General features: G+C 49.2%; 1 protein-coding gene across 7 annotated transcripts in view; it reads left to right on the top strand.

The window, feature by feature from the left end:
• The window catches only part of Col6a3 (collagen type VI alpha 3 chain), a 78,052-nt gene that overhangs the window by 46,490 nt on the left and 15,971 nt on the right, over window positions 1–15,591 (top strand). For 5 of the 7 annotated variants that reach the window (XM_087567094.1, XM_087567093.1, XM_087567092.1 and 2 more), the window contains 20 exons: window positions 1,379–1,471; window positions 2,035–2,088; window positions 2,830–2,901; window positions 3,517–3,543; window positions 3,650–3,694; window positions 3,812–3,865; window positions 4,753–4,815; window positions 5,365–5,430; window positions 5,866–5,919; window positions 8,244–8,279; window positions 8,730–8,792; window positions 9,579–9,641; window positions 9,852–9,914; window positions 11,153–11,215; window positions 11,949–11,999; window positions 12,082–12,117; window positions 12,475–12,537; window positions 13,422–13,484; window positions 15,256–15,288; window positions 15,372–15,426. In XM_087567094.1, coding sequence (XP_087423220.1) covers window positions 1,379–1,471; window positions 2,035–2,088; window positions 2,830–2,901; window positions 3,517–3,543; window positions 3,650–3,694; window positions 3,812–3,865; window positions 4,753–4,815; window positions 5,365–5,430; window positions 5,866–5,919; window positions 8,244–8,279; window positions 8,730–8,792; window positions 9,579–9,641; window positions 9,852–9,914; window positions 11,153–11,215; window positions 11,949–11,999; window positions 12,082–12,117; window positions 12,475–12,537; window positions 13,422–13,484; window positions 15,256–15,288; window positions 15,372–15,426 — 1,117 coding nt within the window. 7 annotated transcript variants of the gene reach the window in all.

Raw genomic sequence — 15,591 nt, 5'->3', positions numbered from 1 at the left:
ACACACACACACACACACACGGTTTTAGATTGACGGCATCTCAAGGCAGCAAAGCCAGATGTCTTAGTGGCCTGGTGACTGGGGGAAGGGAACACGGATGGATCACGGACTCCCTCAAGGCTTGCTTTATGGCTGTATGAGTCCTGGATATGGCATCTGTCTTTTCTGTATGATGGAATCAAGAATATGCAGGGAAAGGGACGGAGACCACTTCCAGGTGGAGAAGTCCTCTCCTACCTCCCTTTCTGGGCTCTTCTCTCACTGAGAGCAGCTACCTCCTGGGATGGGGAGTGGGGTGGGGCGTGGTCAGTGATTCTCAGTGACTAAGACTGTGAGAGTCGGAGGGGTGCTGCCCTCTCTTCCTCTGTCCTAAAAACTGGGATGTTTTTATTGAGTGGAAGCAGCTTCAGCCTAGAGCAAGGGGAGCGGCGCACAGGATGAGCACTAATTCAGTGAACGGCAATGTGTTCGGGATGTGTAAGGTCAGGGACGCAGAGGCGGCTGGTGACCCAGATTGTGGAGATCCTGGCTCAGGGCCCAGGGCCCCACATGTTGCCAACCCATTGCTTCTCCAAGGACTCCCCCAGGCCAGTCCTGATTTCCACCATCCCAACCGTGGCTCAGAGAAAGGCGGGAGGTGGATCTCTAATTTAGAATGTTCTTTGACTTCAGGTTGCTTCAATGTGTCGGTTGGGTTTTATGTTTGTGGTTTGGGCGTAAGGAGGTTGTCTTAGGGTTTCATTGCTGTGTGGAGACACCATGACCAAGGCAACTCTTATAACGAAAACGTTTATTTAGGGCTGGCTGACAGGTTCAGAGGTTTAGTCCATTATCATTATGGTAGGAAGCCTGGCACTGCACAGGCAAACATGGTGCTGGAGAAGGAGATGAGAGTTCTATATGTTGATCTGCAGGCAACAAGGAGGAGACTGTGATACACACTGGGCAGAGTCTGAGCATAGAAGACCTCAAAGCCTGCCCCCACAGTGACACACTTCCTTCAGCAAGGCCACGCCTACTCCAACAAGGCCACACCTCCTAATAGTGCCACTCCTTATGGCCCAAGCATCCAAACACATGATTCTATGAGGACCATAGCTATTCAAACCACCATAGAGGTTATACTGAAAATCCAAACCTTGAGTGTCAGAAACTTCTGGAAACTGAACCTAGTCTAGGATAAGAATTATCATAGTTGATTTTTTTTTCTCTTCCACCAACAACTTCCCATCCTATGCAGAGAGCTCAGCCCTCAGCTGCAGCGAGCCTTTGAGGGAGTGGCATTAGGTAGCTTCCTGTAGCAGATTGGGACTGATACCAGCCCCATGGTGTTTTTCTGTTTTCTCTCCTTGATGTGTATTTACTTTTTCCTTGGCAGGATAATATTGCTGAGAAAGCTTGCTGTGGGGTTCCATGCAAGTGCTCTGGAGAGAGGGGAGACAGAGGGCCCATCGGCAGCATCGGACCAAAGGTATGGAGATGGTACTCTTCCCACCACAGGCTAGACTTCACACCACAGGCTAGACTTCACACCACAGGCTCTGACACTATTTGGCTGGGTGACTTCCTGAGTATCATGGATGGATATGAGAGAGGCAGAAGGGCCCTCCCTGACCATATTGCCAATGCTAGGTTTCCAAGGTAATGTTCTTCAGTCAATAGTACCAGTGTCTTGCTAGTGGTGGAGATGGCCCAAGCGCCTGCCATGTTTCCCTCTTCCACTGGATGGGACAATCTGCTCTTTGACATATGGATCTATCATTTCATAAAACAATGAAAGACCCAAGCGTGCCCACTGGCAGCCTCACGATGTGGGCCAGTGGGGCCCTTTGAGGTTGGTTACCTTGAAGGAGTGCCACAGCTCTCTTGGAAAAGAGATGTCCCAGTGGAATAGAGAGCGAGTGGGAGCATGCTCAGCTCTTGGTGACGCCCACTACCACACTGTGTGTCACCACTGCTCCACTGAGCAAAGGCTCTGCTGGGACACTTTATGCAGAACACAGGTGATGTGGGGACTCGTGTGCTTTATTTCAGGGTATATCCGGGGAAGATGGCTACCGAGGCTATCCAGGCGATGAAGGTGGACCCGTGAGTAAAAGCTTCCCTTCTCCTGCCCCTTAAGGTTTTACTGGCTCCTATTCTTCCCATGTGGGGACTGAATGGTGGGATTTGTAGCCTGTCCGGTGGCCAGGGGCCTTCTCATCAGGAGAAAAATTTCTCTTAACTTACTTAACCATTTTCCTTTCATTCCCGCGCTAAGAACATTCTTTGAGTGTGTGTGTAGAGTGCATAGGGACACCTGATCTGTTTCAGAGTGGGGGAAGTATGGTGTGTCCAGTGCCCACTAAGTATATGAGCAGAAACCGGTGGGTGGTGTGTACTCCTAATCCCAGCTTTTGAGAAGCTGAGGCAGGAGGATGATGAGCTGCCTGAGCTGTTATGTAGCAAGATTCTGGCAAGTCTGTGAGGCTCTGGGACCCTAGAACAAGGACCTTCTCTGGGATATGGGATAGAGGGGCTCCTGGGAGAGCAAGTGACGTCTCTGGGTATCTAGACCAGATAAAGATGTCAGTGCTGACCCTGTTGCCATGGGAAACCATGACAATACAGCACAATGGTCAGGGGAAAGAACAATACCCCCTGGACACTGCAACCATCCCGGAGCCCACTCCCCAGTCCATGAAGCAGTGAATTCTTGCTCAGTCAGGAGCTGGGGGACTGAGGATATTGGTAGATGAAGCCCTCTTTGTGCTGCTTACTATTCTTTGCATTAGATGAAACACCAGGCAAGGAATTCCTGTCTGCAAAATGCATTTGTTCTCTTTACAGGGTGAGCGAGGTCCCCCGGGTGTGAATGGCACACAAGGTTTCCAGGGCTGCCCCGGCCAGAGAGGAGTGAAGGTACAGTATGGATTCCTGTGTAGGAGAGTCAGTGCAGAGCGCGCAGGAAGATAAGAGCTCTCCATGTGCCTTGAGGAGGGAGGGTAGCAGGCTGGGGTTTCTCTATTCTCAGAGCCCAGTAGCCAGGGTCTCTCTCTGACGGTGGCTCTGTATTGGGGTGAGTCAGGGGTCCAGAGCACAGGCTACCATTGGAAAGGAACCTGGGTGGAGACATAGTTTCCCATGAAAACATTTCGCAGCCAGGAGTCAGTCATGAAGTGCAAGGTTTTGGCTGGGCCCTCGGAGGAGCCAGGGAAAGAACTGTTTGGGGTTCCAGGGTCGGCTGCATGCTGACCTGGAGAGAAAGGTGGAAGGGAAGGTCAGCACACTGCAAGTCATGAAACTGGCCTTCTGTCTTTGGGGCTACTTCTCCTTCCCAGGGAGAAAGACCACCCAAATTCACTTTCTAACACCGCAACTGGCAGCGAGGCAGGAGGCAAGCCAGAATGTATGTTCAATGTATAGAACCCTCAGAACCAAGGGTATTCAGACGCAGGTGAAGGGGCATCCCTCAGCTTCTGTCCTGAGGCACTGCCTCTGGGTCACTCATGTTTTCTCTGCCCCCTTACCTTCCAGGGTTCTCGAGGATTCCCAGGCGAGAAGGTACTAAAACATTTGTTTGTTTTAATGAAAACTCCCCCGATCCTGCTTCTTTGTCTCCCTCTCGGGGATAACTTGCTGCACTCACTGTCTGCTGTTTCCTTCTCAGGGTGAATTGGGAGAAATTGGCTTGGACGGTCTGGATGGTGAAGAGGTACGTAACAGGCTTTACCTCCCATGTCCCGACTGTTCTACTCCCGGGGTCCTGCTCAACAGCAGTGCATCCACAGGAGCGGTCACACTGCACAACCCACTCTCATTGTCTTTACAGGGAGACAAGGGGCTGCCTGGTTCATCTGGTGAAAAGGGGAGTCCTGGAAGAAGGGTAGGTGTGCTCTTCTCTCCTTGTCCTGGAGAGGGCGGGAGACTTAACACCTTCCCCAGGGACCAGTTAGCATTCTTCCCACAGGCTTCCTGGTAGATGTGTGAGTGAGGGCCCCTCTCAGCTGTGAGACCCTGTGTTGGCGAGCCCCACAGGGTGGAGACCGAGTTTGTTCTCTTGTAAACACATTTCTCAATGCATGGTCCTGAGAGGCTCCCCAGGAAACATCTGCAGACTGGCCAAACACATCAGGAATATTTTGACATGATTTGGGGAACCAGAGAGATGACTCAGCGGTTAGAAACTTACATTGATCATACAGAGGACCCCAGTTCAGTTCCTAGCTCTCAGACTGGATGTTTCATAACTGCCTGTAACTCCTACTCTGGGGGGAATATGATACCCCTCTCCTGGCCTCTGCAGATACTGCATTCAGGCGCACACAGAGACACATATACATACTTACAAAGAAAATAAATCGTAGACAGGATGTGATGTCTTCCAGGTTCAGGTTCATGCTAAGTGGGAGAATGGCGACAGGCATTCTGATGGGACTTACAGAGCGAGGGCTGTGACATTGATGAACAGCATAGAGGTCCAAGGTGCAGCTTGAGGGTTATAGTTAATATTCTGGTCAGAATAGCAGGCACCGGCTAATTGATCACAGAAACAAAGTAGTGGGACAATAGATAATCACTTTCTTCGTCATAGCAACCGCCCATATATGTGTGTGAATATATATGTATATGTGTATATATATATATGTGTGTGTGTGTGTGTCTGTATATATGATGACATCATGTTATAGATCTCAAATACTCACACAATACTTGTCAAAAAAATCCACCAGAAATATCTAGTTTTAAACTTCCACTGTGTGATTGATTTAGGGTGACAAAGGACCCAAAGGAGACAAAGGCGAGAGAGGAGATGTGGGGATTCGAGGTGACCCGGTAAGAAAGATTTCACCATTTCGGATTTCACGGATTTCACGGGAGGAGGCTTAGGAGGGAGGAGAAGGGGGTCATTTACATTTTGAAATTGCATCACGATGTTCTGATAAAATATGAGGTTTTTCCTGTCCTTTCCGTATGGGGGATCATTGGAGATGATTTGTTTCCAATACAACAAGCATTTCCAAGTCCCTCAGTAGGAGGGTCTTCCCAAGATGCCCAATGGATACATTTGCCTTAGAATGTGTCTGATGCAGCTTTCTGGTTCGAGGATTTGTAAACCCTTTAAGCGAAAGACTACTGCTGAGATGACCTGTTCTGCACGTCACCCACCTCCATGGGAGAGGATGCAATGTGAGACTGAGTGTCCCCAGTAGGGAAGGATTTGTGCCACCCCATTGGGGCCACTGTTAGGCTCTGGGTGTTAGCTGGGCAGGAGGTAGCTCAAAGGACTGTCTTTGAGAGCCCTCCCTTCAGTCTGTTGCTAAGAATTCTAATGGCTGTGGCTTTCCTTATGTGGGGCTCATTCGACAACCCTGTTGTTTTCAGGGTGACTCAGGACGGGACAGCCAGCAGAGAGGACCCAAAGGAGAGACGGGCGACATTGGCCCCATGGTACAGTAATCCACACCCAGAAACCTCTGCGTTCAGGGCAACAAACGACTCTCACGGCATTCATGCCTCACCACCTGCAGCCCCCATGAACTGCAGAGTCTCTGAGCCCAGCAGCGCTGTCCCCCAAGGCCGACATGTGTGTGCCTGGGAAGGCAGCCTCTGTGGGACTGCGCATCGGGGCTGCTCCCAGGCAGCAGTTGTGCCCTGCAGCTGTGTGCAGAGAGCTCTGGTGAAGCAAAATTCTTAAAGGGGTGATCACTATCTCTGTGACCCTAAGCCTGATGCTTCCCAAGAGTGCCTGGATCTCTGTCCTCCTATAGACAGACCCTTCCCTGGGAATAGACCTTTCTGCCCCATGTCTCCAGTGACACTCTCTGGGGTTTAATGCTCTTCTCTGCAGGTGAATTTCATGTTAATGTTTTACCCCCACATCAGGGTCTCCCAGGCAGAGACGGTATCCCCGGCAGTCCAGGAGACCCTGGGAAAGACGTGAGTACCTTGGGGTATTGGGTTCTGCTCAGGGACAAGTGATTGGTACCTGACATAGTGCCTGGCACTCTGCTATGGTACAGCTCTCTACTGGGGGATGTGGAGCTATTCCTGAAACTACCCATCTGCCTGTTTTGTGCTATACAGACACAGTATTAAAAGCAAGATCGTTTGCATCAATATAGAACAGGTAGATTTTTTCTTTTGACTCAATGTTGCTACCCTAGATTGTTTACTGGCTCACAATTCTGAAGGGTTCAGGGAGGCCCCAGAACATGGCATGGGTAGCTAGCAAGGGCTTTCATGTTTGTCTTCCCGTGGAGGAAGGTAGAAGGCAAGATGATGATCTGTACACCACATCTGTTGCTGATAGGACATTTTCATTCTTAGCTTCTTCCGTCACCATCACCCATTACTTGCCTTCCCTCAGTCCTTTCTCCCTCCTTTAGTCCTTTATCCTTTCCCCACTAAGTAGTTAAACATCAGAGGAAACACTAATGCTGGCTGATGGGAGGACATGGGGAAGAAGGCTGAAGAAGCAGATGCCTGTGGCCCCCATCACTGCTTCTATATTTGTGCCACTCACAGAAGGAAACTTGGGCACAGCGTGATTTAGCTTTTGTGTTTCCAATACATTCTGGAATGCGTGTCTCTGAATAACTTCTTCCATACTCACTGAAGTAATGCGGAAGCCAAGGTGAAGTCCATAACCTTTGTGAAGCCTCTTGAAAGCTGTCAGGGCCCAGGAGAGCAGAGAGCCTAGTAGATGGAAAAAGAGGCCAGGCAGGTACAATCCTTAGCAGAGTTCAGGAAGTTAGTGGGTGACCAGGATGGGTCACTGCTCAAAAATGAACAGAGCAGAAAGCATGGGGGATAGGAGTGGACAGCTCAGGAAGGGTCCTCAGCATTGCTGGGCTCCGTGGCTGACCACCACAGAGAGTTCTTGAGATACAGGCCATCCTAGGGAGGTGAGTGACTCCCTTGTACTCAAATGACTTCTAACTTTTGAAAAACAGAAAGTAAATTGTTACCTTCAAAAGTTTGAACATTAGACTGGAGAGTTAGCTAGCTCTGTCAGCCAAATGCTTACTAAATAGGCTTGCGGCTGGTCCTCTGCACTCATGTCAAAGTGTGGGAGTGGTGGTAGATTGATATATGATTGAGCCACACAGAGACAAGAACTATTCTATACGTGTTTGTGACACAGCTCTCAAAACGGTCTTAGGACATGACTGTGAGTCCAGCTGTGAGGACGGTCATATTCACTACTGTGGGTGAGGCAGAAACTCCTGTTGGAATCAGAGCCTCTTTTAGTTTCAATTAGGGGCTCCCTAAGTGGCAAGAGATACAGCACAGTAAGTTTGCCTCAGGGTGAGGACCAACAGAGAGGCCTTTTGTCCCTTCCTGGAGGACTCTGCTATGCCAGACACAGATTAGATGTGCTCCAGGGTGTTAGAGAGCTTCTTGGCTGCCTCTTCTGGGCTCTTCAGGCTGCCAGTGGGCAATGAGGTGGGATTCGGATGAAAGCATGTTCCTTAGGGAGGAGCAGGGCTGGCTTGCTTCTCTATGCAGGACAAGAGCAGCTCTCATATTCACACCAACCCCAGGGAGGAGGGCAGCATCACACTGACCCCAGGAAGGAGGGCAGCACTGTGCTGACTGCAGAGTGGCCAATTGCTGGGCTGATCCCTCTTGGGGTAGAGAATGTGACTCCTAGGTTGACCAAGCCCCTGGCCTTGCAGAGACAGCTTAGTACCTGCAGATCCCTCCCCCAGCTCTCCACTGGAGTATTCATGAGGTAGGGAATCCCTGGGTCCTTCTGCAGCAGCCTCACATTTTCAAACCAAGGCTCACCTCTGGAACATCCAAGGGAAGCTGCCAAGACATGAGCCCAGCTTTCAGGTTCACGTGTGTGCACTGGGGCTGCTCTTGTTGCATTTGGCTGGGAGGGTTGAGAGCCCAGGACTCCCTTCACCGCAGTGAAGCATCTCGACTCTGCTTCAGTTAGAGCCACGGGGAGGTTCTCACTCCCGTTTTTCATTCTTCTCTGGGAACTGGCTCGGATTCTGCAGTCAGAAGCCATTATTTTCCTTGGCAGGTCAGAAGTCATTCCCAACCATTCCTTGGAGTAACTCGCAGGCACAGCCTAGAAGTAGAAACTACTGAGGACTGGGGAGGAGGGGTTGAGGAGGACGGGTGAGCAGACCAGCCTCTGAGGTGTAGGGACCAGTTTCTGGCATGGAGTTGGCACTCCAATGAGTGGATACATGTGTCAGGATTCCGCATCCGCATCACCCCCTCAAATCATGTGCCTTTTTCCACAGGGTGGCTTTGGCCGAAGGGGGCCTGCAGGAGCTAAGGTAGGCCACTGAACTGGCTTGGAATGTCTCTTGTCTCTTACCTTGACTTCCAGGAGTCTCCTGGATGCAGCCAGGGGATTAAGATATTGTCCCTGACCAACAGCTTACAGAACCCCCTCCCCTTTTCTCTACCATTCTCCCAAACTCAGCCTCCTCTATGATAGGCATTTCATGTGGATTCTGGAGTGGGAGGAGGGGAGGGAAAAGGCTGACAGGCAGAGGTCTGGGCAGCCCTCTGCCAGGTGTGTCCATGTCTCTGGTCATCTTGCCTGTGTCAGAGGGGATTCAGCCCAAAATATGCTTATTTATCAAAGCTGTCCCATAGAACAGTCTCAGAGAGGCGGGCTGCTGCCCTGTGTGAGGTTTTTGCCCACACTGTCACCATCCATACCCTTTCCCCAGTCCAGAGCAGAGAGCTGGTTTTGTTTACCTGCTTGTCTTGTTTCCAAGGGCAACAGAGGCGGTCCTGGCCAGCCAGGCTTTGAAGGAGAGCAGGGTACCAGAGGTTCACAGGTCAGTACCCTGGCATGACCCATCCCTTGTAGTATCTCCCAGACCCTTGTTGCTTTGTCTAAAAACTAAGGTGATGGTCACGTGACACGGATTCCGCCTCTCGTAACAGTTCCACAGCACCAGAGCATTTGCTGTATTGTGTAATGATTTGAAAATGTTTTATTAACCCCAAAGGAGGCATTGTGCACTTTCCATTGCACTCTACCTTTGTGCCCGCCCCTGTCAACCCCAAACTGTTGTCTTCCACCTCTGTCATTCCTACATCTCCCTCACCCTTATAGATCCCCACACCTGTCACCCTAACTCCCGTGACCTTCAACCCCCATTGCCCTCCACCCCCATTGCCCTCCACCCCCATTGCCCTCCACCCCCATTGCCCTCCACCCCCATTGCCCTCCACCTCTATTGCCCCACCCAAGCTACAGCTGATCCTTACTGCCCTTCATCTTTATTGCCCTTCCCCACCCCTGTTACCCCCAATCCTTGTGCTCCCCACCTCTGGCAAACACCGGTCCTCCTGTCTTCATGAATTTGTCTCTTCTGGGCATTTCATGTAAACCGTATCCGTAGGTGGGTTTTATGTTTGGCTTTTTCTTGTAGTGTAGTTTTCTGAACTCCAGACAGATTATAGCACCTGACACAATTGTATTCCTTTCACTGGCTGAGTAATATTCCATCACACGGATGAAGAAGAGCCTTTTCACTCACTGGTTGCTTGGCATTTGGGTAACTCTGGTTACTGAGACTCAGATCAACTGCACTCACCTGTGACCTTTCACTCCCCAGGGCCCACCTGGTCCCATTGGTCCCCCAGGCCTGATTGGGGAACAAGGAATTCCCGGACCTCGGGTAAGCATCTGAGTGTGGCAACCAGAGCATACTGGCTCTAGAGCTGGGGTAGCTGGTGGTGTGGAGTCTGCAGGAGCCGCTCTGTGACTCTGTGGGCTTAAGTGTGCAGTGCTGGGCGTCATTAAGTGCTTGGGATTTGTGGGTGAGACTGGCCTCTGACTGGGGACATTTGGTCTGTTGCTTCATGGACATCCCCTCCTTGCCTTACAGGGAGGCGGAGGTACGGCTGGGGCTCCTGGAGAACGTGGAAGAACTGGTCCGCTGGGGAGGAAGGTTTGTCTGGGGAACAGGAGGACTTTGCTGAACTGGGTGCTGCTGCCTCCCTGCTGCCTGCCCTCTCCTCTGCTCCTTCCCCTTCAGCCTGAGGCCCGTGCACCAGTGGTTACAGACACAACCCCAATTTTCTCCACTGTTCACACACATATATGTTACAATTAATGGCAGCCCACGCCTTTAATCCCAGTACTTGGAAGGCAGAGGTAGGTGATTCTCAGTGAATCTGAGACCAAAAGTAATCTACATACTGAGTTCCAGGACGGCTGAGACTGTATAGATGTCTCAAAACACCCTCCCCAGACGAAACAAAGAAAAAAGGTAGATACAGAGCCACTTGTGGTGGCTCAGACTTGGTGGGAACTTGGGGCAGGAGGATTACTCTATGTCTGAGGCCAGCCTAGTCCACATGGCAAGATCACACACACATACACACAGGCACACACACACATGCACATACACAAATATAGTCAGTATTTCGTTTATTATTGGAGTTTTAACAAGTTTTCAAATAATTATCTATCTATCTATCTATCTATCTATCTATCTATCTATCTATCTATCTATCTATCATGTGTGTGGTTATGTGTATACCATACTAGGTATGTAAAAATCATTGGATAGTTTGGTGGGATTTGGTTCTCTTTTTTGCACCACATGGAATTTGGGAGTTAAACTCTGATTGTCAGGCTTGGCAGCAAAAGCATTTTTTACTTCCTGAGCCATTTTGCCAGCCCCTGCATTTAGCATTTTTAAAAAAATATGTATATAACAGTACCCATTTATAGGGCACAATGTGATAATTTCATACATACATATAATGGTAAGGTCAGAGAAATGGGCATCTCTTTGTCTTGGGGGCACTTGAAACTCTCTCTTCTGAATATGTAATTGTTGTCAATTAGTCATCCCACGGTGCCCACCAGACCATTCTCCTCTTGCCTAAACTGCATGTTGGAACTGCTCTGTTCCACACTGCTCTGTCCCGACCAATCATGGGTGTTCACTCTATCATGACGTCAGCCTTTGCTGCTTCATGTGTGAGACAGTACATGGCATTTGTCTGGCTGTTCCTGGCTTATTACAATTAAAATCTGATTTCACAGAAACCTAAAAGACTAAGTAGGCAGCACCTTCCGCCGGACATCACTACCCCCAACATCAGTACAGCAACTGTGGGGCTTGGTTCCCCATGAGATGCTTCCGCTCAGTGTGTCAACTTTGTTCTCCCCATGTAGGGTGAGCCAGGAGAGCCAGGGCCGAAGGGAGGCACTGGAAATCGTGGACCTCGAGGGGAGACGGTAAGGCCACCCAGTGCCCTGTGGGGCTCACTGACTGGGATGAAGGATGCAGAAAGCATCTTAGACCTGAAGAGTTTGTGATTAAACCCTGCTTGGATTATAGGACTACAGCTGAAACGGTGAAAGTTGCTCATTTTAAAATGAGTTTTATTTCCCTGGCAGCCTCACGAGCAAAAAGGAAGTCTATAGGCTGTTGGGAGTTTTCCTAAAATGAGTCACTCTTCAAGAAGACTCTGTGAAAGGACACCAGATCATTTATCATCCCGAGCTTTAAAATACTGATATGTCTTCCTAACATGCTCCTCCCGTTGTAGGACAGCTAACAGCATTCACTCTGAATGCATCACATGACGTGGGCGCAGGGCTCGGGATAACAGAGCCCAGGCGTTTGGAGGAGGGCTGTCTGGAAAGGGTGGCAGGCTAGGACAGGAAGGGCTTGGTGACCAGAGAGTGAGAGCTACACACAGGAGACTCAGGATGTCTGTGAGGATAAGGTCAGAATTCCTGTTTAGAGAGAGACTATAGATAATGCTCATATAGATCTGAGTATCTCTATGAACACGACTTTTCTCACACCTGTGGAGGAGGGCACAGACATGGAAGGCTTCTTCTGCTTGCCCTTTGGTCCCAAAACACTCATGCACTCCCCCTCTGTTGAGGGTGTGCTGTGATGTGGTGGCTATCAAGTGCCTGATGCAATGGCTTGCACTAACGCCCTCTCTTTTCCTCTTAGGGAGATGACGGGAGAGATGGGGTTGGCAGTGAAGGACGCAGAGGCAAAAAAGTACGTATCTGTTGAAGCTTCTAGAGATGTCCCCATCGTTGAGAGTCACCAAGGATGGTATCTGACATCTTGTCTTTTACAGGGAGAGAGAGGCTTCCCTGGGTATCCGGGACCAAAGGTGAGTAATAGGGCATCTAAAGTGTTTCTGGGTATACCTGAGCATTCCCGTGAGCTGAAGTCAGAGTACCTCAGCTTCAGTCTTGGGTCAGCCACTCATGACAGGGCCATGCTGAGGAAGTCTCTGAGCTCTCGAGATGCTGTGTGGATGGAGTTGGCAGCACTTGCTGTCCATGGTGCTTGAGGCTACAAGGAAGAATCTGAGACCTGTAAATGCCGCAACCCATTTGGCAGTAATGCCAGTGATGACATAAACCCAGGCTGTCTGTAAATGGCACTGATACACTGGGGCCGTTTGTAGATGTGCAGGACCTTCTCTTGAAGACCTTGATGTGTCACTTCTTGGCTCTCTTCCCAGGGTACCCCTGGTGAGCCAGGGGCAGACGGACCACCAGGACCCAAAGGCATCAGAGGTCGAAGGGTAAGTTCGCCCAGGCCTTGCTGTGGTGAGTGGGAATGAGCAGGCGTATGGCAGTGTCATAGGAGGCTGAGACTTCTTTCTCAGCCTGATCAGTGGCAGACCAGGTGGTAGAAGGGAATTCCAAGTTTCAAACCAATGTCCTCGCAGTCTGTGAGAGCTGTGTTCTACACCTGTCTTCCTTCAGCCATGACCTATGGTGGAGAGGCCCCAAGAACCCTTCCTCCAGCATGTCTCAAAAGTCACTAGCTCACGGATTGCCCCTTCATGGTGCCAGGGAGGCTTAGGTCTTGGGTTGCGTGGTGTCATGACTATTCAGATGTGAGGAATCAGAGCTCAATAAGGCCTTCTTAGGAAGCCTGTAGCCTCCAAGGTGAACCATGCCTGGGCTATGGGCTCCTCATTCCCTGGTTGGTAAGACCTTTCTTACTTTAACCACTGTTGATTCAAAATTTCTCTCTTCAATGATCATTCACTTCTCCTCCAACATTAATCGGACAGAATCTCAATTCACAGTCCAGTTGTTTTCAGCCAGGAATATGGTTAATAACAATAATGACACAGTGAATTTGATCAGTAAAGACAGTCCATCTAGGTCATTTTGAAATGGGCTAGTGGTGTCTGTGAGCAGTTATCTAGCTGATTGGCAGTTACCGATTCTCTTGGACGTTCAGAAGGACTTTAGTGATGGTTTTGGGGCAACCATCTATCTTACCCAAGCCTGCCAGACTGTACAGTGTGGAGACTCAAAGAAGCTTGTTGGGGTCCTTTATCCTTACCCCTGAACTTTAAAGACTTCTCACAGTGATGGGTAGTTGGAAATGGATTCCTCCTACCACCATTCCCCCTGCAGGAGCTAAGAATATTCCATCCTTTACCTCCTCTAGGGAAATTCGGGACCTCCAGGAGTAGTTGGGCAGAAGGGAGACCCTGGCTACCCAGGACCATCTGTAAGTATCCACCCAATCGCTAACAAGTCATTAAATGTTTAGAGGGAAGCATGATGGGTGCCTTACATCTAATCTCTGAAAACTTCCAACCCTCTTCTCTCTTCGTTACAGTTCCCTGTGTACGTGTTATCTGTTTACTAAACTTACTACCTTCTGACACAGCAATGGATAAAAGCGTACATGAGTTTTGAAATAAGAAGCTTGGAAAAATGTTTTATGGGGGCTGGGAATGTAGCTCAGAGGCAGAGAGCATGTACCTGTCATGAACCTAGAACCATAATCAAGAAAATAAACAGATTTTTTTGTGGTACTAGACATTGAACCCAAGGAAGGCCCCATTCCCACCAGGCAAACACTTTCCCATTGAGCTATAAATACGGTTTATATGTTACTCTGTGATCTGGGGAATATTATAATATTTGCCTTTATAACTTCTCATTATAGGTTTATTCAGAGAGAGCAAGTTGCAATACGATTGTATTGTGTAGACGTTGCAGCGCTAGACCAAATCTGGGTTTGGGGAGCACTTTCTTCCTTTATCAAATTCCTAGGACGAGCCACTGAGTCAGTGTTTAAAATCCATCAGTCATGCTTTGCCCAGAGCCAAGGAGGAATCTTTGTCATAGATACTACTCTTTCTGTATTTGGTTTGCCCCTCTACTGAAATGCATGAGGTTCAAGGAGGAACAGACAAGACAAACCAGGAGTGGGCCAACCTCTCCTACAAGGAGGATTTGAGGGATTGTGGTTCCTTGAAGGCACGGGAAGAGGGCTGAGCCTTTGAATATGATGAAGGCAGACTGAAGGGGGACACAAATAATGGGGTGTGTTGTGCCAGTTATTTCAGGGTACTAGCCAAGAGAAACTGCTTCAGGGGGAACCAGCCAAGTAGCCCCAAAGCTTAACCATCAGGTTGACAAAACATGGGAACAAAACCCAGAGGACTGTCATGAGTCTGTGCCTAGAGTCTAGGGGATGAGCTACTTTTGACATGGAGGGGACAATGTGATAATTCCTTACCTATGCTTCCTCAGAGTCAGGTTGTGCAAATCCAGCATCCTAAAGGAAACTGTGTCCTCAGGCGAAGCTGCTTTTATTACCCATAGCAGTTGAGAGGGACCCAAGTGGTTGTGGTTAGAGTCATGAGTTACAGGAGTAAATAAGGGGCTACCAGGTAGAAGGAGTGGAGTTTCTCAAAGCGAGATCACCTCCTAGGGAGAACACTTTGTCTTCAAAAGTGTGTTTCCTCTGCTCCAGTGATGGAATCCAATTTAGACAGAGGGGCTGTGGAAGCTCAAGGCTATGCAGTGTCTGTTGGGTATCTATTACTTCCAATTCAGTTCCTATGGCTAAAGAATGGCCTTTGGTTTCTTTATTTTTCTCTTTATTATAATTCTTTTCTTTATTTTTTTTAAAAAATTTACTTATTTATGTTATGTGTACAAGTACACTGTAGCTGTCTTCAGACACACCAGAAGACGCATCAGATCTCATTACAGATGGCTGTGAGCCACCATGTGGTTGCTGGGAATTGAACTCAGAACCTCTGGAAGAATAGCCAGTGCTCTTAACCTCGGAGCCATCTCTCCAGCCAGCTCCTCATTAAAATACTTAACACACATTCATTGTATAGGCCATTGGATTCTACTTGGACATCTCCGACCTGTGCCCATGTGATTAGATGGTGCCCACCCTCTTTTCCCATTCCTTTTCCCTTCTCATACCACACCATCTGCTTCCTCTCTCAGACTTTTGTTGCTTGGTTTTACAGGGTCACAGGGGCAACCGAGGAGACTCCGTTGATGTAAGTAGTGTGTGTGTCCAGAGTGAGCTGTTGTCTTACATGCCTGTCACCTGCTCTTCCTAACACTTTGATTTCCTCCACAGCAATGTGCCCTCATCCAAAGCATCAGAGACAAATGCCGTAAGTACTCGCTTCTCTGTTGCCTGTGGCACATCATGCTTTTACCTTCACCATTCTCACTCTGTGGACCTGGCTTTCATCCTCTCTTCTCTTTGTTTCCTTTATAGCTTGCTGCTATGGTGAGTATTGGTGACTTCACATTCTCCTGAGGAGAGACGGATCCTCTGCGGTGAGTAGGGCTTA

This window comes from Rattus norvegicus, chromosome 9 (genome assembly GCF_021556685.1).
Source record: "Rattus norvegicus strain SHRSP/BbbUtx chromosome 9, alternate assembly SHRSP_T2T, whole genome shotgun sequence".
Taxonomy (NCBI): domain Eukaryota; kingdom Metazoa; phylum Chordata; class Mammalia; order Rodentia; family Muridae; genus Rattus; species Rattus norvegicus.
This window is presented reverse-complemented; position numbering and strand designations above follow the sequence as displayed.